General features: G+C 40.2%; 1 protein-coding gene across 4 annotated transcripts in view; it reads right to left on the bottom strand.

The window, feature by feature from the left end:
• The window catches only part of SLC12A4 (solute carrier family 12 member 4), a 52,744-nt gene extending 28,898 nt beyond the window's left edge, over nt 1–23,846 (bottom strand). For 2 of the 4 annotated variants that reach the window (XM_046899421.1, NM_001389569.2), the window contains exon 1: nt 17,525–17,853. In XM_046899421.1, coding sequence (XP_046755377.1) covers nt 17,525–17,798 — 274 coding nt within the window. In that variant the 5' untranslated portion in view covers nt 17,799–17,853. Of the gene's footprint in view, nt 1–2,543; nt 2,823–17,210; nt 17,309–17,524; nt 20,067–20,934 lie in introns of those variants that run through there. The other 2 variants (XM_046899422.1, XM_015292366.4) reach the window with 2 other exon arrangements.
• Nucleotides 23,847–24,525: the final 679 nt, after the last annotated feature.

Below are 24,525 nucleotides of genomic sequence, written 5' to 3'. Positions count from 1 at the left end.
AATTTCTAGATCTCAAAACATGCTCACTTCATGAAGCGTTATGAAGCGTTATCTTTATTGTGTTTTGAACACAGGCTGTGCATTCTTCACTCCTCTAATGCTTTTAGACTAAGTCCAAACATCAGGTATAGTAAAAGTAAAGCATAAGACAACCTGACAGATCAGTAGATATTTTGAAATAGGTAGAAATTAAATGAATAAACAAATAAAGGGCACTGTGGTACAAAATTATCTCTGCCAAAATTAAAAAGAAAAAAGAATGAAGTTGATTCCAGCAATAAGAAGTTCTGACCTGTGGCTCCCCTTGCAAAAATTCCTCCCTTCTAACTCTTCACTCCCTGCTCTTTCAGCCAGTACAAACTAAGGAGATTTCCAAGAGTGTCTCCTTAAGAGAAAACGGAATAAGGAATAATCTTTCTCTTTAAGATTATTAGGAATAATCTTTCTCTTTACAAAAACAGTAACCACTAAAGAAATTGAAAACGAAGGGAAAAATGGATTATCTCAAATGGAAAGACAGCAAGCTAAAGTACTACACACGGAATACATAAAAAGCACAAGATTAAAGACCTGGATTTTTTGGTGCACATTTTCAACAACTAAGGTAATCAATTGAAGAAGGCTATGCTAAATTATTTTAATATAATGGAAGCAAAAGCTTTTCTGCATTTTGAAGTCTAAATCAACTTACACAATTAACCTAGAAGGCAAATAGACAACTCCTCCCCTTCTCACATGGATTAGCATATACCACCACACTGTTACAAGTAATTGCTATAGGCAAAATAATAGGAGAAGTGTCAGTGCTGTTCTTAGTGAGGGAAAGCAATGCATGGGAAGAAGCTGGAAGCTGCTCACAGGTGCTCTGAGCAAAGCTGTTAGCAGAAAACAAAACACCACAAACAACAGATGTCTTAGTAAGTGTTTGGAAGTAATCATCAAGCTGAACATAGGCACTTGTAGATAGCAGTGCACTGTGATTTTGTGCCTATTGCTTTTCTCACAGCTCTCACCACACTAAAATGTGTCTTAGCAGCTGCCTTGCACAAGTGGACTCAAACTATCTGCAGACCTTAATACAGTGTAAGAGATGTTGACATTGCTGTATACTGTAAAACTTCTGCATGACTTAGAAAAAAACTGTAAGCTTAGCAACACAGTATGAAAATAACACGTTTTTCTATTTCAGAGAGACAAATATTTACTAAACAAACCATAATAATTGCTTGCTGTATATGTTAGGTCTTTGATTGGCAAAGAGAGCATACTAGACCAATTTTATTGCAGTACATATTGCATGCTGTGCTGAAGTCTGTTCTGTTCTATTTTGATCAAAGCACATTTGCTATTCTTGCTGAAGAAACTGAGTCACAAGTTTTACTTATGAAATTGAAAACGGGTGGCCTCTTGAACTAACAAAACTGAGAAGTTTGGTTTGTGCAGTATCTGCTCATTACACTTTGTTTTCTCACCTCCTATGTACTCACTTTAGTAACTCTTCTTTTTTTAAATAATAATAATATTTTAAAAAATATTTGATGTCCTGGATTTCTTTGTTCTTTCATCTTAGAGATGCTGCTTATCACTGTCTCAAAAGTACAGTGGGTATTCCATTAATTATAATGCTTACAGAGTGTCTTTTTTTTTTCTTTTAAGTATATAAAGTGTATTAAATCACATTGTTGTCAAGATAACCCATACATTCAATCCCTGATTTTCAGATAAGATGACAATTGCTTTGCTCATTGCATGGCCTGGCATTTTCATCTTCATTTTACTCCATTTCAGCATTTTTCACAATTGGACTCTTCCAAAGCTCTATGTCCCTCTCATAAAGAGCATCTGACTCCTCTCTATTCACCATTTGTGTTTTCTAGCATCACCAAATGCCACTTGGCTTTTCTTTTTAATTTGATTCCTTGGTGGGCTTGCTCTAGATACCTTCCTGCACAATGGAAGGCCAAACAAAGCTAACCACAATAGAAAAATCTGTAAAACAAGTGACTGGATTAAAGTATTGTTTTTTGCAATTGCTAGGGCATGTTTTTCTCTATGAACATTAACCCCTCCCCCCCAAACACTGTGCTCCATATGCTCCATTTCCAGGCATTGTAAGTTTACATTCAAGTTCTGTGAAAGGACATCATCTTTTAATTTCACCAATATGTGGATCTGGGTGTTGCACAGTTGTGTCTCACATCAAAAAAGAGTATTATACTGAGAAGTTAAGAAAAGCTAATTAAATGTTAGCCAAAATCACCTTCACTAACAGTTGTACATTCAGTGTAATGTCTGCTTTTCATACACATTCTAAAACACATCACCAAAGTATTAATCTGATCTCCTCTAGAGATTTCTATATTCTGTTTTCAATTTCACGAGCAAAACCTACAATGGATGATTCCATTTCCTCAACAAGTGTCCTTTGACCAAAATAAAATCAAATGGAGTGTAACAAAGCATGTATACAAAATACAATAAAATATTTGTCCAGTGTATATTGTGTGCCAATGAGAAATACCAGCACCCTCAAACAGACTTACTTGCATGGGAAGAGCTTGTTATCTCCATTAGTTTTGGAAGAGAGTGGAGGTGACCTCGGAAAGACACTCCAGGGAATTCTTGCCCCAGCTTCACATGAGGATAGCTTACAGTCTGAAGCATGAAGTCTCCTGGACAAGCACCATCTTGTGACACAGGTATTGTTTTCCACATTCTTAATTACTGAGCCTTTGGTCTTGGACGGTAGCTATGCAGTATTAGTTTTCATGATGCAAGATTTTTTTTGCAAGGAACATTTCATAAAGAGAGAGCTACATACTCTGCAACAGAGAATAATTTATTTGCCCTAACCCCTAATTTTTTTTTATTATTATTATTTTTTAGGTATGTAAACTACATTCCAATTAGGTTGATGTTTTCCACTTGTTTCGTTACTTCTCAGTCTTCGTTATCTTTCAACAATTAAGGCTTCTTAATTATTAAATTATTAATAACTTCTAAACCCAGCCAATTGCCTTCCAAACCAAATTGTTCTATTTACAGCCACCACTCCAACTATGCACTTTATCTTCAGTTCTCCATCACAGTTCCCTGAACTTCTTATAGCTTGCCCACCCAGGCATGGACAGGTCTATAGAATAGTATTCACTTTGTGAATCACCTGTGTTCCATAAAGCATCAAAGATGTCCAATGAAACAAAACCTAAAAATCCTATGTGTGCATACTCCTATCCATGCAAACACATAAGCCCAGGAGACAGAATAGAACTAATTAAAGGATATCCAAATCTTTGCCCAACATTTACCTCACTGCCATGGTGGCACAGCTGTACCAGGCAGTCTGTGGGCAGGTTTTATTTCGTTATTCTCTTAGACAACGAAAATTTTTGGAGAAGGCTAAGAATGGAGGACAGGGTTCATATGTCATTATTATTGCTTTGTTTCTGGAAGGAGATTAGGATAGAGAAGCAGTCTTCCCACTAGTGTTGTGTATGCACAAGACTTCATTGTAAGCCGTTGCATTTTCTTTAGTGATGGATAAAAAAAAAAAGAATTCAAGGAAAACTACAGACAAAATACAGCTAAAATAATGGCTAAAATAATGATGAGAATGACATATCAGCGAATATAAAAGAAAGCCAAACAATTAGGCACAGTGCAACTATCATAAAGACCAGGAAGCTTCATGGTGATGAAGTGTACTCAGCCAGACTAGTACAAGAACAATCATCCCTTTGAGAAGTTCGCAGGAGCAGCTGCATGACTTAACCTGTTAAGGTTTTGTTCTCTTTTGTTGTCAGTTTCCAAACTCCCTCAAAGAAAACTACCACTCCCCTTATTCTTCATCATGCTCAGTTCAATAAGTGGAAATTAGTATATCCATTTGGACATGACTAATCCAGAAACATTCAGCTAGTTTTTACAGAGGCTTTATCTACGTGACAAGTTAAGGCATGCTGAAGGCACAGATGGACCTTGTATAACTAGCTTTTGTCTAAGCAATACATATAACCGGGAAAAACATAGTAATGCAAATTAATCTTAAAACATTTTTAAAAGGATTCCCAAGAGTACTTTGATTACAAAGCTACTTTGCTTTTACAGGTGTATATCTGAGTTGATTAAATGAAAGTCAGTAGAGGCACATATACCATCCTTCCATCACACCTCCACTCAGAGTATCTCAAGAGGAACCCATAATCTCTAATGTGCTTTGCAGGGCAGGCAAGCTGGACAAATCCCCCAGCTACAGCTACAAGCTGTGATGACAACCTGCTGAGTTCCCATCATTCTCCCTGCCTAAAATATCAATTATAATTCTTAATTTATGGATTATATCCTTTCAAATCAGAACTAGAAGTGAAGTGTAAGGTCTGAGAAAGGAAGGAACTCAGTGGTTCATTTACCTCTTCATAACTGAGGAACAGCAGAGATTCACTAAAAAAACAGAAGCTCAAAGTAAATCCTTCTCCCCACAACACAGTTTTATTTCTGGAGCAGTATAAGAGCTGATGTCTTATTTGTAATTTTACTATGCACATACAGGTTCCTTTGTGCACACCACAGCAAAAGTATTTTTGTAATGAGACAGGCTGCAGGGCAGCTAGCAACACTGTTTACAAACAGAGATGTTTATCTCTGGTCACAAAGCCTGTGACAGCTAGAGACAAACGGAGAGGTTTTCCTGCACAGAGAACACTACTACATCTTACATATTTAATCTATCACTCATAGTTTTAGTATTCCATCTACAAATAACACTGGAATTAAGAATTAGAAACTAGAATGGATACGAAAGCAGCTGGTATGGGATTCCATCAGCCTAATTTCAGCTATCTAAACACTAGGCAGTTATGTTCAACTAATCATATAGGCTCACTCTTCAGTCAGGACAAAATAGCTGAATTAGTTGATCCCTGGAGTGCATCCCCCATACATGCACCTTGGCATGCTGAAAATTATCTCTGCAGAGAACCTAACTTACATCAAACCAATTTTATAGATGGCTTAAGGTACGCAAAATTGATCCCTGGCGTAAAGCACGTTAGTTGTGTTTGGATAACTCATTTTGGCTTCTGCAGATTTTTGTGTGTCAAGATCTTTCACAAATTTCTATACAGCTGGTCACACCAAGCCAGAATTTAGCCGGAAATTTTGCCCAGAAAACAAGAATAGTTTGCTTGACTTATTGTTCTCCCAAGAGCTGGGTGCAAATAGATGCACACAATAGGCATTCTAGAACAGGAAACAAATTATATTCAGGTAGAATATTTCTTTACTACACAACCAAATAGTTTTATTAGTCAATGCAATTTTGTGAAGACATTTGTTCACAGCTCTAAGGATTAAGCTTTCATAAAAAAAATCTGTCCAAACCCATTTCCATTACACTGCAGAGTTTACTGTTGTTTTGGTTTTTTTTTTCTCCTATTTGTTTGTTGTTATTAAAAGGAACTGTTGTGACAGTTTTTGACAAAGCAAATTCCACGTGTTAAGTGGTAATACCTCCCCAAACAACTGTACCACAAGATAAAACTTGGTTCCCTGAAAAAGGCTGTGCAATGCTCAGATAACCTTCCTCATACCATACAATGACAACGAAGTTCTGCAGAACTGAGCTGAAGAACAGAACAGCCAAAATAATTTTTTTTGTCTTCTCCAAGCAGTTCAAGATCCCTGATACCTGTACCTTCAGCAGCAAAGTACTGAAATTATTAAGGTGCCTGAAGAGCCCACCACATTAAGATAAGCTAACAAAAACACAGATGACAGCATTTCATTTATAAACAAAAGGGCAAAAGTTCCACTAGGTAACAGTCCATGCAACAGTGAGGCTGCATGCGAGGAGAGAACAGCAGAATGAAAGGGCAGATGAGTGATCTCAACCTAGACAGCTTTTAGGCAGCAAAAGGATCCTCTGTGCTTTAAGCAGGCTCAAACTCACTTACACTGACAATACTGAACTCTCATAAGCTGCAGTTGGATGTCTACTTCTGGCAGAATCTGCAGTTGAAGGCTGAACTGTTGGTATTTGTTGGTATTTTAGGAGTGTAATTTGCTCATTTGCTGTTTATAAGACTAGTGCGTAACATTATTTACTTCACTGTGGATTAGCACTCTCATTAAAATTTTGTGTTCACTGAGTTTTACCCCAGCAATTGAATGTGTGCTTCTTAAGCACTACACTGCGGACATCATCTACATATTTACACTCATCAGCTTTGGCACCTGCAAAAGCTACACAAACTAAGCACAGTTTTACCAAAGATAAGTTAAAAGCTGTATTGCTGATAATATATTAGTCCTTTTGAAACAGTTCAGAGTTCCAAAGACTGCATTTGTGGTCTGCGTGAAGGAAAGAGCCAACGCTTTCCCATGCAACCCACACAACAGTTAGGCTGCAGCAGAGTAAATAATTAAATGAACAGTTAAGCAGAGATCTCTGATTTCTCCCTAAATAAAAAGGCATGAAATTACTACTGATCTTTTGCTGTACTTTGCAAATCTAGGCTAGGGAACAGTTCTACCAAACAAGTTGGCTAATACTACACATCTCAAAGGATTTAGCAATGTAATAACTCTGTTTCAGAAAGTGCAACGATTTCACTCTTCAGTTAAGAAACACTGATAACTTCAGAACACTATAATCCTTTGTGGATATTAATATCAACATGAAGTACTTACCCTTCAGCAATAACTCTTTGCCATTTGCAGTAATTTGGTTTACCATTATTCTTCTTTCTGCTTTTAGTGCATGCTTTAGAAAATGCCTTCTCTGTCAAGTCCTGAGGATCAGACAAGTTTAATACTGTATTCCCAATAGAAGTTTTTTTTTACCTCCTCTGACAAAGTGACTACTGCCTGCAGAGCTGAATGGGATTGATCTCCTTCCATAAACAAAAGGGTTCCTTAGAGAAAGCTAAACCAACACTGATATAATCCTGGCATTATAATCCTTTAAACGCTGAGAAAATAGGCAAATATCAAGATCTTACTGAAAATGCTATTTTGAAATCAAACTCGGACATGTCTAAGAGGCACATTGCACACTGTTTGCACACTTACTCTAAAGAGCGTGTGCCACAAATCTGCTGCTTGCTCAGTGTGAAATCAGACAGCATTTTAAACCTGCTAATGCCATGAAAATTACAGCTCTGTGATGTTTGCCCTCCAGGCATTTCAGCTTTCAAGTGAAAACAGTGATGTATTTCTTTCCATCTTCAATAACTTTTACTATGATTACCCATTAGGGGATACATCATATGAAAGATCACAACAAAATAAATAAATCTGTACGATGAAATGGAGGCTTATATAAGAGACATGTAGATACTAACAATGATTCTAAGTAGTTCATAATTACTAGAACCCCCATGCATTCTGTTTGCTTATAAGGTAGTCCTCCAAATACCACACACACACACCACACTATCTCCTTTATCCAATAGCTGCAGTCACCAAGAATGCCTCAGTGATTGAAAACGCCAAGTCACTTTTGAGAAAATGAATTTAGGAACTCACACACTGCTTCAGAGCTTTCATAATCTAACTCCTCATTGCCAACTGAAAAACACTACAGTGAAGTTCAGAGGTTGTTTTTATAATACACTGCAGAGTTTCTTTCATGTGGAAAAACTCCAAATCATTTCTCACAACTGTCATCCCTGAAACTCGGACCCCTCACACGCATGAAGGCATCTCAGAACACACTCTGCGTCAAAATACAGCAAGAAATATGTTATTGCTATCCCTGTCTCAGGGAAGGCCTCTTTCCCTGCAGAAAAACATTCTCAGTTTCTCTGAGACACCAACATACATCTGTGAGACTGGCATGTAGGTTCCATGCAAAATTTACTTCTCTCTTTGGTATCAAATAAGGGAAATTGTTTTCAGCCTCGTACCCATTCAGCTGATCACAGTTCTGCAGGAAGAAAGGTGAACATATGTAAGAAATAAAACATATGCCAAAACAAACAACAACTAGAAGCCATGGAGTAAAAGCAAGCAGTTGGTAACAGCTCAGAGAACTTCCTACAGAAAACACATAGAACTAATGGAGATACAGGCAAGGGTGCTCTGTATCTCCAAGCATACATAAAATGACTGAAAAAGGTTTAAACTACTTTGAGAATTTCTGTACATTTTATGCATTGCATACTATACAATGCACACACAGACATTTACTGCCCATTCCTGAAAGACAGTGGGAACACATCTTTCATCAGTTACAGTTTATACCTAAGTTCTAAATGCTTTATTAGTTTTCAACTAATTTGTATAGAAAGGGGTTAGTAACATTTTTCTTGCACTGAAAATGGACCATGTGAGAGATTTTTATTTATTTACTAATTTTTAACTAAAAGGAGCTGCTGGTAGTAAGCAGAAAGATAAAAAAGCAGCTAAGCTTCTGTATGCACCAAAGATGAAGAGCTGATTTTTCCATGTGGTGCTAAAAAAATAAAACAAGCCTCACCGCTCCATTGGTCACAATCCTTACAGAATGCTGAAAAAGCCAAATCCAGCTTGGGACATCTACAAGCAAAGAAATCACTCCCCCCCTACCAAAAATTTTAGAGGTTGGAGAGCTCTCTGACATTGCATATATGATAAACAACAAACCACATTACTGGTAATACATATATATTCCAGCACATCATTAGAGAAGAGCTTGTAGCTCTTCCGAAATAGCACAAAATATTACACACTGCAGCACAGCACAAAACAAGACACAGCTAGGTGTCTGGAAAAGACAGTGACTTTTACCATTGTTTTACAGAAAGTTTGTCAGTTTGCAAGAGCGTCAGAGCAAGACGAGAGCAGCATGTAACACATGGAGACTCTTCACGGGGCAACAGGGAATACTGGTTCACTTTGCTGCTGCAGCAGTCAGGAGTTAAATCAAATACATGCAGAAGGCAGGTCAGAAGAAACTCAAGGACACATGGTGGAGCTTAGCCCTGCTAAACATACACTTCTACCAAAAAATCCAGAACACAGCATCTTCAAAAAGGGCAAAGGCAAAGCACCGCACTTAAAATTATTCCTTGCATGTTGCCTTAAGTTACAGCTCTAAAGCTTCCTGTGTATACACTGAAGGATAACTTATAAAAGGGCAGATAAATATCCTACTGTACGGTTAGTCAGTATTGGGTTTTTCCTGAAATTTATCCCTGACATTGCTGCTGTGTTCTCTGGAAAAAAAAAAAACAAAAACAAAAACAAAAAAAAAAAAAAAAAAAAACCCAGACACATCAAAAGTGAATGGTCTGTCTCTGCTTGAGCAATGTAAATTCCCTCTAAGTTATATCCATACTAGAACTGAATTTGGATAAGTTTGGCAGAGTTTTCTTAAGATACTCTAGAAACAGCTGTGCCCTGGGAATCATGCCTCAGTACAGGGTGCCAAACACAAATTGTGAATGCAGAAAAAGGAAGAAATCCTGAGGAGAGGTGACAAAATACCTTAAACTAGTATTCCTGCTGAATACTTCATATTGTAAAATGACAGACTGGACAGTAATGACCTTAGCAGAGGTAAACCAGAAAATGTTTGGGAGTGGTCAATTCTGAAATGAGACATGCAAAGCCATCAGGAGCATCTACTCTAGTATTATGTATCAGCTTTGAATACAAACTTACACAAAGTGGATCAGGAAGACAAAGCTTCCAAACACAACAGTAGAAAACAGAGAAGTGGTTATGCACTACCGTCCATCATAGAGTGCAGCAACCACAAAGTCTCCTTGAACTGCTTAGGGCCTGACTCAGGTCTGACCTCCTACACAGAAATACAGAAATGGACTTTGCACAGTGACTGCACTTGGGGCTGTTCAGTTCACAAGTGCAGACTCACAACACAAGGTTGCATTACTATCAGTAATTTTATGAAAAATAATTTCATGAAAAATAATTTCATCCCAAGGTTTGGGTTTTTTTTTTGTTTTTTTTTTTGTTTTTTTTTGTTTTTTTTTACTGCAGCAATCAGCAATGTAAAGTATGCAACAGCAAGTCTCAACAAGTGGCTCCCCCTTAGAAGTTACCCTAAATCAGCAAATAAGTGGTTTCCAATGGCACACTATAAGAATCCCTATTTCTCTTTGACATGGAACTAAAAGGCAAGGGTTTAGCCTAAATGGCTTTATGGAAATATCTGTGATGATTGAATGGTGTTCAAAATCCTACAAACACAAACAAATGCTGGCTACAGACAGCGGAAAGTGAAAAAACCAAAACCGAACACCACTGTTTCATTCAAGGTTAATTAGCTTGAACCTATACATAGTACAGCATGCCTCTGCCCTAAACAGAGCCTGCGTCATCTCTCCTCTCCCAGGGTCTTGTTATACAACCCCTACTGCAGTTCCCTGTGAGCCAGCTTCCAGCATAAGCTTGCAGCTTTGATCCTAATTATCAAAGTAATCAATAGATTGCATCCTAGTTATGTTGCAGACCACATGCCAGTCAATGAAAGAGCTGGGCCTCTAGGAGAACGCAGGTCGTTCTGAGCAAATTAATTGTTCTGGATTTCAGAGGATGAACTGCTGGGACAAATTTCCAGAGGATTAAGCAAACCCAGAAACTGAGTAGCAGCAGAAATGCTGCTAAGCCATGTCCTACACAAATCACCTTCCTGGTTTCTTGTGGCACAGAGACCACCCGCGCAAAGATGGTATGATGGCTGTCCCCTTCACTAGCACCAGCAGTCTCCTCTTTCACCTCATGCTGCAGCTGCCCAGCACAGACTGGCACCTGCCTTCCATCTTCCACTTAGCAAAATGCCATTTCATTTACATCTCCAACAAGTCTCAGGCTGCCTCCAGTGAGCAAAGACAGATAACTTGGCACTCTTGCCAAGTGACCAACCTTACTTCCTCACCCATAAGCTAATGGAATCAAAGTTCTTTTTGGTCAATTAGTGCTTTATTCTGCACATTAAATCCCACCTCTGTTCTACAGAGTGGAACGAAGATCAAAAGATGATTCCAAAAAAATCCACCAAGTACCTTTAATAGCAGCAAATAACTGAGGGGAAAATGTTTTCACAGCACTGTCCTAACATATACCTCTGTTGCTCAGACATGTATTAAGGCTGCTGGAAAAAAAAAGCCATCTTCTTCCAGGCCAAATATAATATCTACCACAAAAAAAACTAAATCTCTATTACATGACCTGTTCAAAAAAATGCTACTCCTTTAACTCCAGGAACTTCACAAGTGATAATTTGAGACTCTGGAAGCAATGCTTAAAAAATAAGGACAACTCAGGACAAACAGGCAGTATGCACCCTACAAAATAACCTCCAGATAGGCATGCACTCAATGACATAAGAAAGGGACCTGCTCCACATGCTACCTCTCCCATGCTGAAGAGAAGGGAGCTGTGCTACATACCAGCTTACGAAATGCTCTCATATCCTGAAAAGAAGCGTGCCATACATGGAGATTATAAGGCCTGTATTTTTCCTGTTATGTAGGCATTGGTAGGGTTCTGGTAATTATGAACTACTTAGAATCATTGAATTAGTATCTACGTGACTCTTACATGACTCATACAGATTTGTCTTTCACATGATTAATCCACCAATAGGCAATAACTTTATATTTAAAGACAGAACACAATAAATACCTGTCAAGCATTTAATTTTGCTAATATTTTTGGTGTATGATATTTCTCTATTTTGCTTGCATAAAAATGTGCTTAGTGCTCACTAAAGCAGACAGAATGAAAGATGCACAGTTCTCCACGTGTGACAGAAGTTCAACTATACTGAAAGAAATCACCCAAAGCAGCTCAATGAAAGAACAAAAACCAGCAATACTCACTTGGCATCACTTAAACAGATGTCTACTGAAAGCCAAGAATAAGGAGGCTTTCCAAAATCAAACAGCAAAAAGTATTGCAACTTAGTCAACAAGGTTACAAAGTACCTTAGCCACGATTCTACATAGAACTTTAGAGCAGAAGTCAAATTTAAACCTCACTTATAGGAGCATGCAAAATTGTAATCCTTTGTTTTGCTGCAGCCGGGGTGAGAGGGGAAAGCAAATGTCAGTATTTTCTTTAAGGAAGTGAAATCCTGCAGAAATTTGCAAGGGCAAGTTGAATGAAACAAACACAAATCAGTTTTATATATGAGAGAGACTGGTACCACAAATACAATATAAGAAATCCAAAAACTGATTTTCATTCCTGTAGGGAAGTACAGAGACTGAACAAGAGACACCACTTCAGCAGGCAAAAAAAAAAAAAGAATCCATAGTTGAAAAATAGCTTGGGATGGGTACTCAGCAAGTCAAAAGGAGAATGCATTTACAGAGGAATTTAGATAGAAAATCCATGTACTTTCATATGCGATTGCTTGATCTTCTTACAGAGGTATTCTCCTAAGCAAATATATATATATATTAGTAAATCAACAGCTACAAAAGATTGGCAGCGGCTTTTCTTTTTTAATCATTATTTTTATAATTTATTTTTTTGCAACATGTAAACCTATCCACCCAGTTACAGGACTTGCTTTCAGCTCACTTAAGACGTATCACAAAGATCCTCTAGTGAGCTTTTCCAAATAACTGAAATAGCAGAGAACAGAGAACCCTCAGAAAGGACCATGATTTTCTATATTTAGGGAAGTCTCCTGCAGCCAGCAGCTGGCACCACGAACCCCTTGGTACCGGACAGCTGCAGCCTGACCAGCTCTGCCTTAACCACTGCACAACTTAGAGGAAGGAGAAATGCCTTTACCAAAAGCGACAGTTTATGCAGTAATATGAACTTTTTTTCTCCTCTCACACAATCATTTTTTTAAATTGAATTTAACTCAGTAAAACTGCATGGTACTAAGAAGATCAAGAAATCTGAGTATCTGCCATGGACTCCATTAAAATCAGTCACACCAGATCTCACACCAAATATGACAGAAATTCCTTTGCTTTCAGGTTTCAGGTTTGCTCTTTCACCTATCCAAGCCTTATACACAGCTAATGGTGTCACAAAGCACTTCTCCACTTTCATTTTTCACATACCACATGCTTATCTTTCCTTATCTCTAGCAAGGGCCCACTTATCTCTGCACTTGTGTTGTTGAGAAAAGTATTCTGGAGTTTGGTGCTGCAATCAGTGTTGTGCTAACTGCCAATTGTACAAGGAGGAAAAAAGCACTGGACTTCACAAGGATGACCATGCTGCTAAAACTCCTTTCAGGATCTGCATTTGCACAGCAGTGTTTCTTAATTGTATTTACTGTTGAGGGTATTAACTCAAATCAAAATATTTCAAAGTCTTTACATAACAAGAGCAAGTATTGGCATATTCAGTACTCGTAGGACAACTTTAAAATTCCACTTTAAGCTTTACAGAGACAGAAAATTGTGATGCAAACCTTGGCAGAATATGGTTTCTCGTGTTGTTGTTGTTTTCTTTCCAACAAAAACAAAACATAAAAAAAACCTTCCTCATTAAAATTAGGTTTAAGGAGATAATATCCGTAGCATTTTCATCAAGACAACCGTTAACTATTCACAAGGAGAGGAAGTTCACAGACATCAGTGTACTTCTGAAGTTATTTTTCTCCCTAACAGTTCAGAGCTTCTGTCTCAAATTCCAAAGCACCCTCTTGCATGACTTCTTTCTGTAGTTTTGAGACAACAGGAATGCTGCTGAAGGCGCACATGCTACGGAGCTTATGCAAAAACCTGCTGCTATGACAACTCTAACAGCACCACTTACCCACATTGCTGCTAGCAGAAATTTTAGCTTGAATTTAAGATAACCTAAAATATTTTTAGCCACTTACTTCTGTCGTCCCTATTTATCTGTAGTACCTAATTTGTTATATGACTTATTTTATCTTGTCTCTGGTCTTTATCAAAACATTCATATATAAGAATTAAGTGCTTTGCAAAGGGATTTGCTTAACTCCATTACAAGTATCTTCAGATGTATTTTATGCCAGTTTTACCTATAGTCTTGAAAGCAACTTAAAACCTTCATCAGTAAGTTATTGCACATTAAAAAGCAGCCAACTGGGAAAAAGCTTAAAATAAAAATTAACTGCTATCACAGGAGAATTTTCTATATCCATCTTCTCTAGTTCAAAAATAGTTTATTAAAATTGACTGGCATTATCTGCTGCTGCACAAGGACACTGTACATACTGATGCAGACTAAGCATGTGGAAAAGGTCTCGAGTCTAGTTAGAAAACTGTGGGCTGAAAGAAAGGCATGTGATAACTAGAACATAAGCAGAGCTATTAATTGGCAAAAACTAAGAGTGACAGCTGACCAAAGTTAGTTAGTGACACCAAGCTGCTTAGAGTCTCATTTCCACAAACAAAAGTCACAGGAGGATAAGTAAGTTCCCTCAGGAAACATGATGTTGTCTCACTCCACTTAACAAGGAGTACAACCACTGTAAAGCTGAGATTCTTATTACAACAAAGCTTATTTGCTGTGGTTTTTTTTTTTTTTTTTTAATGCTATTTAGATTCCACTTTCCCATTCCTTACCCTGTGTACCCAACCTAACACACTGGCGTTGTTTCAAAGACTGAAGAGATGCCAAATTCACATTTCTCATCCCTGCCGGTCCATGAAGCAAGGCTCACATGTTTGTCATAGGATCACAGCATTAGTCTTTGTGCTTCTTTTTCTAAATGGAAGATGTCAAAATCTATTATGAGCAGCAGGAAGGATCTGCTTATTCACAACCAAACAACGAAGCTGTCTGGGAAGGTTAAATTATTATGCACTGACCAATGTCTTCTTATGCAAATGGTTGATGAGAAATTTTGGTGCAGAATGGCTTCACTTCTGTGTTGCTTAGATGACATCACATCACTTGACATCCCAAGTTGAATTAAAAAAAAAAAAAAGAAAAAAACAAGGCTATGACAAATAAAGGTTTGAGTAAGAAGGTTAGAGGGAAATGACCTCAGAATCATAAGCTTCAGAGATGGTGCAAGGGGTATCTGACCAACAAATCTGCTACTTTGCATGCAGTCAGAGACCAGCTACAAGCAGAACTGAATAACCATGCTTGATCATAAACTTGAAGGGCCATACCATCACTCAGTCACTTTAACCCATCTCCAATCAAACTGAGCAACCCAAAGAAGTCTTTGAGTAAGGTTTCTGACTAACAAGCTGCTTTAACACTTCCCTGGAGAATATTCAGTAATTCTCTTATACTGACTTTGGTGGCAGTAATTGACTGCACAGAAAGACTTTTGACAAATAGCACTGTTTGGGCAGCTATGTTTGTATTCACAGTACCAATATGAATCTATGCACTTGGATAGGGCCACAACCAAAAACTATGAATTTGTGCATTTAATTTAAAGTTTACCTTATCTGGAACCACAGAATTCACCAACACCAATCAGTCATTTCCTCCAGAGCTCCAAAATCAGCTGCCACAGGAAGCTCTGGAAGGCTGCTCACCTCAATGCTGCAGGCTCTGGCCAGCATTAAGCAGCTGTAAGGTACTCTGGCTTCAAAAGGAGCATCCCAGCTCTACCATGTCATTTTTTCAACTCTTCCCCAGGTAGCAGAGGCTTCTATGCTCTGCACAATATATAAAAGGAAACACCAAGAACCAGAGAAGTAATTTGAGTGAGATTTTAAATTCCCCTCTACTGAACCATAACCCAGGAAACCTCAGAGAAGATAGAAGAGGCCCGTGGGAAAGAACACACTTGTCACTACAGGTAGGGTAGAGAATGTATCTGTATACACATACCCCGAGGGTATGAAACAACACTTAATTACTGTGAAAGTAAATTAAAAAATAGAAGACAGTTACAGTTCAAACAGAAACAGAACTTAACTGCCGTATGTTAATGGAGATTTTCCAGATGTTTAGCAAAAAAAAAAAAAAAAAAAAAGGCTAAGCTAAATTCCAGCAGCATGGTTCTGTGACCTGCAGAGACCGCAACTTGCCAGCTACTGACAGACTTAGAGCATGCTGCTTGCATACATCCTACAGGCACTGCTACCCAGATGACAGACAACTTGAGCTGACTGACCTTCCCTTTTGCACCAAAGCAGTGGTTTCCTCAAGTCCCAACCAACCCATGGGGGCAGCTAACAAGGGAAGAAGGTACCCCACAAAAAACATCTATTACTGCCTTACATGTTAATGGTATGTTAAGTAACCTGAGCTTAAAACAGACCTGTTTATAAAACAAAGTCAAGGCCATACACAGCCTTTAGGGCTAGCACCTCAAACTGCCTATAATAGCACACAAATTGGGAAGAACATTTATCTTTCATCACTGCTAAGTGCCCACGTTAGGAAGAACTAACGTAATAAGCATGAGACCTACATGAAATGTAAAATTCCTTTGAAAACTACGCAAAGGAAAAGAAATTGTATGTTAGAGATTGAAACACTGAAGTACAAATTCAGAAAACCAAACAGGGTGCTAAGCTAGGAACCTGGAATTCATCTCATGACAGCTGAGTATCGTTCAGCAAAATAAAGCTTTCATCTTCCTTGAAGACAGTTCTGAGCAGCCCAGGCTCCCCTCACCAATTACACTGTGCACCCTGAAACACCTGCCTTCAAAAAAGTCTGACTGCACAGACAAGGGAGAACAGGCCAGGTGTTTACTGATATTTTCTTTTGTTGCCTAGAATCACAAGTGATTCACAAGAGGGCAAGTTAGATTCACGTGCTGAGCACGGGCGAACCTCTTCCCAAAGGTTACAAGACCAGGCATAACCAATGCAGAAAAAAACACAAGAGATACTACAAAGAGCTGAAACAGCTTTTTACCAGAACTATTCTGCTCTGAATCTGAGTTGTCTTCCTTTTCTCACAGGAAACAACCATCATATTTACGCTGACTTACTAAAAGTCACAGAAAAACACCAAGACAGGCTGAGCGCTGACACTGCTTACTTAATGGAGCCGTACAGACTCCTCACCGCGCCAAATCCCGTCCCGTTTACACGAACCTCTTCTGAAATCAGAATACATAAACGGCTAACAACAAAAAGCAGAGCTGCCCAAGAGGCGCAGCTAGGAAAGCCTCCCGCACACAATGCTCTTGCTGTAGCACCCAGGGCCCGGCTAAGATCTCGCCAGGCAGAGGCGTTTTGTAACAACAGCAGCAGGAACAGTAAGCAGTCACCCAAGATCGGACCGAACAGAATTCTCTACCGCCCGTTTTTCTGAGGTAGAGAGCGCAAAATATCCGAGCGTACCTCCACGCACTCCGATCGGCTCCGAAGCCGCGGCTTGCGGGAGACCCGATAATGGCCGCGTGCGGCGCGCCGGGCTACCAGCCAGCAGGGGAGGCCCCGGGGCGGCTCCTCCGCGCGGCGGGGCACACCCCGACCCCGCGACCCCGGGCCACCCTACCGGCCTGAAGCCGCCACCGGCTGACAGCGCTCCGCGCGGCGCCCCGGCACTACCAACGGCGGAGCCGCCGCCCCCGAGAGCCGCCTTTGTCTGAGCGGGGAACGGCTCTCACTACGGGAGCAGCACCAGCGCCTCCCGCTCGGCCGTGCCTGCTCACCGTCCGAGCTGACGGTGTCGTAGGAGTCGCCGGCGGCGGGCGCGGCGGCCGGCTCCCGGTAGTCCACCCAGCTCAGCCCTTCCACGCTGTCGTACTCGGCGCGGTGCTTGTCCTCCACCGGCACCACGGTGAAGTGCGGCATGGCTGGCGGGGCGGAGAGGGCTCCCCGCGGCACCGCAGCGAGGCAGGCGGGATGCGGCGCAGAGCCGGCGGCGCATTCCTGCCCCGTGCGGTCACTTCCTCTCAGGAAACCGCGCTCCTCAACTCCACCCATTCCCCTCCGAGCGCCAGGGCGGTGAGGCGGAGCGGCGGCCGCCGCCCCCGGGACCGCGGGCGGGAAACGGGGTTCGCGCCGCCGGGCGTGGAGGAGGGGCCGGAGGCGGCACGGACAAGGGGCGCCTTCCTCCTCCCGCAGCCACCGCGGCAGCGGCCGGGCCCGGAGGCGGCGGGAGCTGGGGCGCGGGGCGGGCCTCCCTCCGCTCTGCGCCCCGGGGAGACGCTTCCCTCCTCCGCCGCCATTTGCTGGGCCGCAGCCGCCGGCCCCGGGGTCGCGAACCCCGGGAGACGATACCGCGATGGAAAATACAATGGGACGCCGGGGTAGCAGAGCACGCCAATTAGAAACGCTCGGGAATACCCCCTGAACTGAATACCCCCGGGCCTCAGTTGATCGGCAACGGCTTAATTAAAGACACGCTGTCACTTCGAGAGCCGGTTTGTTTTTATGAGCACTACCGTTAGCTCCAGATGCGGCAGCTGCCCCCGTTTCCTGTGTTTGTGGAGGCGGGGGGGTGGCTGCTCCGTGCTGCGCGAAAGCCTCAGCAGTAGCATGGCAAACAGCAAGCCCGAGGGAGGCCAGATGAAAAACGGGACTGCACGAAGCAGCTGGGGGAGTGCAGAGTAAAATCCTCCACTTGGGAAACGCGAACGCTAGCTAGAGCCGCGGCGTCCCTAGCCCTGTGCAAAGCAGACAGTTGCTAAGGCAGCAGACTGCCAGGGCAAATGAACTTGGCCCCTCTGCTCAGGAGGGGGGGGCCGCACCGTTCTTAGTGCCAGCCCGGCGGGTCCGGCCGGCCGGGGCACGGTTGTGTCTCAGCCTCTTGTCACCAAGGCAGAAAAATCCAATTCTGGCTGCACTTTAGAAAAAAAAAAAAAAAAAAAAAAAAATCTGGTAGGCACCTGGGCCTACTTTGTATGTTGTAACCTCACATGGGGTTTAAAGATCAATTAATAGTTGCTAATGCTATTTATTGTCTGTTTTTGAAAGCTACTCTTGAAAGTAAAAGGATCCCAATTTAATATACTACACAGTCATCAGAGGAGAAAGCTTTACAGAACCATTTGTACATTTTGCTACATGTGTTTTACTACAGTGTCAACTCGAACTAGTATTTTTAATCAAAAATCTACAAAACATCTTAATAAATCAGCAGCAAGTCAATCCAGCACTATTGTAAGTTCTGTTCTATACAGGAGTCTATGGGAGGATAGAAGCCCTAGAGCAGAGACAGAGGGAAGACGCTTTCAACATTCCTTGTACTAAGAAGAACCTTATCTCTAGCTTTATGAATTTGTCCTGCCTTTTTGACTAAACAACCCCTAGGTCACTTGGAGAAAGAAAAACCTGTAATGAGCAGATGAGAGACAAGCAAGAGGGAAAATGCTTTGTTCATGAGTAATGCCTATTCTTAATTAGGTGGGTTTTGAAATAAACGGTCAGAATCCATGCTATGGAGTGGCTGCAGCCAAGGGGTTACAGGTCTCTCAGTTCACTTAACACAAACTTGTCGATAGACCACTTCTGGGGAAAGCCAAAACAATTACACCTCCTAGCACTGATCAGACAAGCGGAAAGACTTCTAAGACTCCTGTGTTTCCATACGCACTGCATTTTACTTGTGCCATTTTGCTCACTTAAGGATGACAACAGTGTATCTTCATGTGACCGTGTGTATCTCAGTAACAGCCTCAGAAGATCTGAGAAGAAACAAAACCAGCTTCCATTCAAAAGTCACCGTACCTCACTGAGCTAGAGAGTGAGATCACTTCTCTTTCCCAGCAGCCCTAACATTAGCACGTTTTTGTATACAATCACACTGAAGTCTGTGAAGTTTACTAACAACTTCTGTGGGTGGGTAATTTAGAAAGGTTTTTTTTTTTTTTTTGTTATTTTTTGTTATTTTACAAATGTTAGTACTGACATGGAAGCATGCTGGTGTGCTACTCCATCCACTCAGTTATCTCCAGCAGTGTATTTTCCCCCAGAGAAATGCAGAAAAAAAATGACCAACAGGTAGCATTTTCTGTAACCTCTTAAGGTTGAATTCCATTTGATTACTGCTCACAAGTATAAGAGTCTAGAGTCCACCAAGAAAACAGGAAAATTAATGATTAATTGACAGGGGACAAATAATTTTATATACAAGGGCAAGATGAGAACTTACTGTTGAGTGACTTAGTTTATGCTTAGTCTTCTGTCTTCGTTCCTGTTTCTGACTGTATAAAACTCTTAACTAAAAACATCTGGTCTAAGTAAGCTGTCCTAGGGGGAAAAAAGGAAAGATGGAGATTATAAGAATTTTAAAGAGTTAACATTTTTCCAGTCATTTGAGAAGAATGGTCTGACAAGGAGGTATCTTGGTTTAGGTACCAAAAAAAATGCATCGAGGCCACTACAGAATGGTTAAGTATCATTAAACTGATGGCACTTAAACTGTATGCCATTAGGGAAAAGAAAAAAAGGTCGAGCTTTTCCACATAGACAGACAACTCCCCTCTCTGGAATGGAAACTGTATCCAAATGTTTTAGGAGAGAATTTGGCCCTAGGAAACTGCTCAAGTGTATTGAAACAAAAAATATTTCTTTTGCCTGAAGATGATGACTTCTTACTGATTTGTAGACCACCAATATTTATAGATAGGAAGCTGTCTGCCTGAAAGAAATATCAGTTTTCTTAGCATATGGGTTGCACCAGAACTGAAATTTCAAGCTAAGTGTCTGATTTATTTATATATATATTTAATAGAATACTGAACTTGACTTCTAAAAAGCCACCACAAGTTTAGAAGTTGTCTAATTTCAATACAAAACTGAAAAGAAACAAGCTGATCTAGAATACTATAGCATTTACATGAGACAATGTTACCTCTAATTAAATAATTCAACTCAAAGAAGGTGGCTGTATGAGAAACTAAGTCTTCTGGAAGGGCAGTTCGCTTAACTGCTAAAGATCCTGATACAAATCATCCAGGCAAGCAAGCAAGCAAGCAAGCTCAAGTTTGCCTTGAACACTTCATATTACAGGTGACACCACTCAAGTATTTAAAAACAAAACAAAACAAACACAGCTTAGCTTTTACTGCCCAGCATGAGATATAGCAGCTGCACACCACACTAGCTGTTGACTTACAAGTGCAAGGTGTCCTTTTCTATCCCCAACAGGTGACAATCTACAGCTTCTGGCATGATTTGCCTACAGTGATCCTGAGAGAAAGTGAACACAGAATTACTATCAGTAAAGTTACCTCAGCCTGACTCAGCCTTCACCAGGTGATGTAGTACATCGAATGTCTTTTTATATGAGCCCCAGAGAATTGTTAGCTTACCAACTTGCAATGTGCAATGTTAACAAGAAACAACAGAATGTAACGCCATTTCAACTCCTTCACAATGAAAGTGATTTGCTATTTAAAGATAAGACCACCCAGCATCAGAAACTGTTTGGAGATAGCTTTTATCTCCCTTACTTCCTGGAAGGAACAAATACTTGCAAGTTTTAAAGCTAGCGCATAAACATGGATATTTAAATACTACAACTTCAGCTGTACTACAAGCTGGAAGTATTCTATTTGGGCTATGATGGTGTTTCCTCTGAGGAATTTGAAGGGTTATTGCAGGGGATCCAGATGCCCCATCACGTTGTGCTGGGATATGTACCACAATGAGTCTGTAACTTACTTGTTTTAAGGGACTTTTTTCCCACTCAAGTGTAATCTGGGTGACAAGTAGCCTAATGCTGACCATCAGAAAAACTATCATTACAAAACATGCCACAGCCAAGGTACAGCTTCACTGAACACAAGGCTTGGCAGAAATCCTACAAATTCATAGCTAGGATTTGAACACAGTGAGCTTCCATTTTCAGCACATTCCTGCTTCTCCACATCCGAGGATCAAACCAGCTTTATGAACAAAGCAGGCCGGAAACTAGTAACCTGGTTGCAAAGGTTTCTCACTGACAAATGTTGGCTTCTATTTAATGATAAGCAGTCAGTGAACAAGGTCTATTGGAGAGGACAACACGTGTATCTATGCATTAAGAACGTGTAAGAACGAGAGAGTAATAAGAGTTCATAGGAGATGCAAAGTACAGTTCTCCGTAAGACATTTTAGGGGAAAAATAAGGCAAAGAAAGTTCAAGTTATATTTGTACAAGGGCTGGTATGTTACCTGCAATGGAACATTTTTGCTGTTTCTCTCCTAGAAAATATTACACGTTAAAAGACCACAAGAGGACACTATGGTGCCACATATTGTCAAAATTTGTTTATTTCACAGAACTTCCTCCTTCCCTACTTTCAAAGTTACTCATAACTGCATTTGGTGCACGAAGTAGACATTTTCTACAAATACATATTAAACACCTCTTTAGACAGTGAAAAAATCAGTAAGTCTAAATTTTTTTCTTTTTCCCTTCAAACTCAGTTTTGGTACTTTAAAATAAGACAAACTAGACCAAACTTTTCTCCACTGAAATTGTTAAATATTGCGGTAATTTTCAGGGGAAGATTAAGATGCTGAAAAAACTTTCCATGGTTTGTTGCACTTTCTTTTATTCTTTCATTTTTTTTAAACATAAAATTTTTCAGTTCAGTTGCATTTTCAGCATTTAGATTTGTCATGATCTATTTATTTTTAAATGAATGACTCAGAGAAGAAACTTTCATTTCATTTGTCTGACAGAACTCATATTAGCTTCAGTTTTAATATTAGCTGTTTTAAAATCTATTTTGTTTCTCAGCAAAACTCATAGAGAAACCTAAATTCTTGCTTGCCAGGTACCGTGTCTTTCTTTCATTGTAAAACTGCTGACTTGACAGCAGTTGACAACTTGACAGGTGAAAGATATTTTATGAAAATGCTGAGGCAAGATACATAGAAAGGCCTTCAGAGAAAAATACCCACCCATAAGTGAAAGAGTCGTCCTAGCAATGTTTACAAATCAACAGAAACAACAAAATGAAGCGATCTCTCACTTGAGATGATTAGAAGCAGCAGTATTTCTGTGAGGTAGGTTAAATGCTGAACTTCCACTATATAGTGTTTTTTTACAGTTTGTTGGCTCTCCCCATGACAGATTTTTTCATGACAAGCAGTTGGGCCATGTGTAATACCTCCTCTGAGGTCAGAGGAATATGGTGCACACAAGAGAGGTTGTGTGCTGCTTTTGCTCTGAATGAAAAAGAAATCATAAACTGCAACAATTTTTCAAACAACGTACACACGGGGAAAGAGCTGTCACCTTTGCAATTTGAGGAACTCAAACACTGTGTGAACAGCTCATCTGGTAATACTAGACATCAAGTAACTAAGGTTTTATCTTAGCCACCAGAGATCTTGACACCTATGAAATACAGAATTGAGATGAAAATACTTTCCTTCTTCTATGGAATTTTGTTTTTCTCTGATAGCAATTACATAATCATCTTATAAATTGATATGAAGGCCAATAAAAGATTTTACATTCTTTTTTTTTTTCCCCCCCAAAGGGAAAAATTATAGGAGCACCAAACACCCAACAACCATCACAAAGTGTTCTTTGTAGATGTCAGGCTTGTAAGTAAGCTGTCAAGATAATTACCTGAAAGGAGGCTGTAGCAGAGTGGAGATCAGCCTCTTTTTCCAGTTAAAATCAATAGGATGAAAAGTAATGGTCCTTAAAGTTGCACCAGGGGAGGGTCAGATTAGATATTAGGAAAAAATTATTCTTTGAAAGAGTGGTGAGTTATTGGAACAGGCTATCCAGGGAGGCAGAGGAGTCACCCTCCCTGGAGGTCTTCAAGAAAATAGTAGGTGTTGTACTGAAGAACATGATTTAGTGGGCATAGTGAGGTTGGGTTGATAACTGGACTAGATGATCTTAGTGGTCTTCTCCAACACTAATGATTCAATGATTCTATGATAAAAATCAATATCAGATGAAAAATATATAATTCCTAGAGCACTGACTCAAATGCTCCAAAGAGGCCCAAGAAGGATAATCCAGCATCAGGCCGTCCTGAACACAGTTCAGCTAATCTACAGTCCACTCTGGGTCTGTGAATTAAATCTATCAATTTTTTTTTTTTTTTTTTTAAAGAGGATGAAGGTGGAAAGGAGTGGTAGACTAACCATGTTGCATTTTAAGCATTTGAAGCAAGTTGATCATTTCCACATACATTAATTCAGGGAAGGGTGAATAAATGAGCAACTTATCAACAGTGTAACATGATGGAAAGTGCAACAACAGCAGAACAGCAAGATCCCATGCTGCAGCAAGTGAGAATTTGTTAAAACATAATAGCCATAGGCACAGAAATAAGGGAAAGAAGCTGTTTACCTTCAGAAGACCTCAGGTATGCAGGGATCTTGGCTCCACCCTTTCTGGTCACTCAGGTGCATTGTATGCACCTGCGATCCCCTGGGCTGGCCCCCCCTTCCCACCAGGTGCTCAATCACTACTTCAAGCCATGACTTCACATTTCTGCTACAAATAGCAAAGAGAATAAATCCAAGCTTCAGTTGCTGCAGTGTTGCTCTACTTTTCTGCTCTAATTATGAACACTGTTAACTTTGTCAGAGATGATCAGTAGAAAACCCATCACTGGAGATAGGAAAAGAATAATTCCAGCTAGATCACCCTCCTAAACTAGCTTACCATTTATTTACACAATCAGTAATGCTGTCACAAGGGAAACAACATGCAGCCAAGATTCAGGGTAGCACTGAAACAGTCAAAGTT

Source organism: Gallus gallus, chromosome 11 (genome assembly GCF_016699485.2).
Source record: "Gallus gallus isolate bGalGal1 chromosome 11, bGalGal1.mat.broiler.GRCg7b, whole genome shotgun sequence".
NCBI lineage: Eukaryota > Metazoa > Chordata > Aves > Galliformes > Phasianidae > Gallus > Gallus gallus.
Note: the sequence above shows the minus strand (reverse complement) of the source record. Positions and strands in the feature narration are given on the sequence as shown.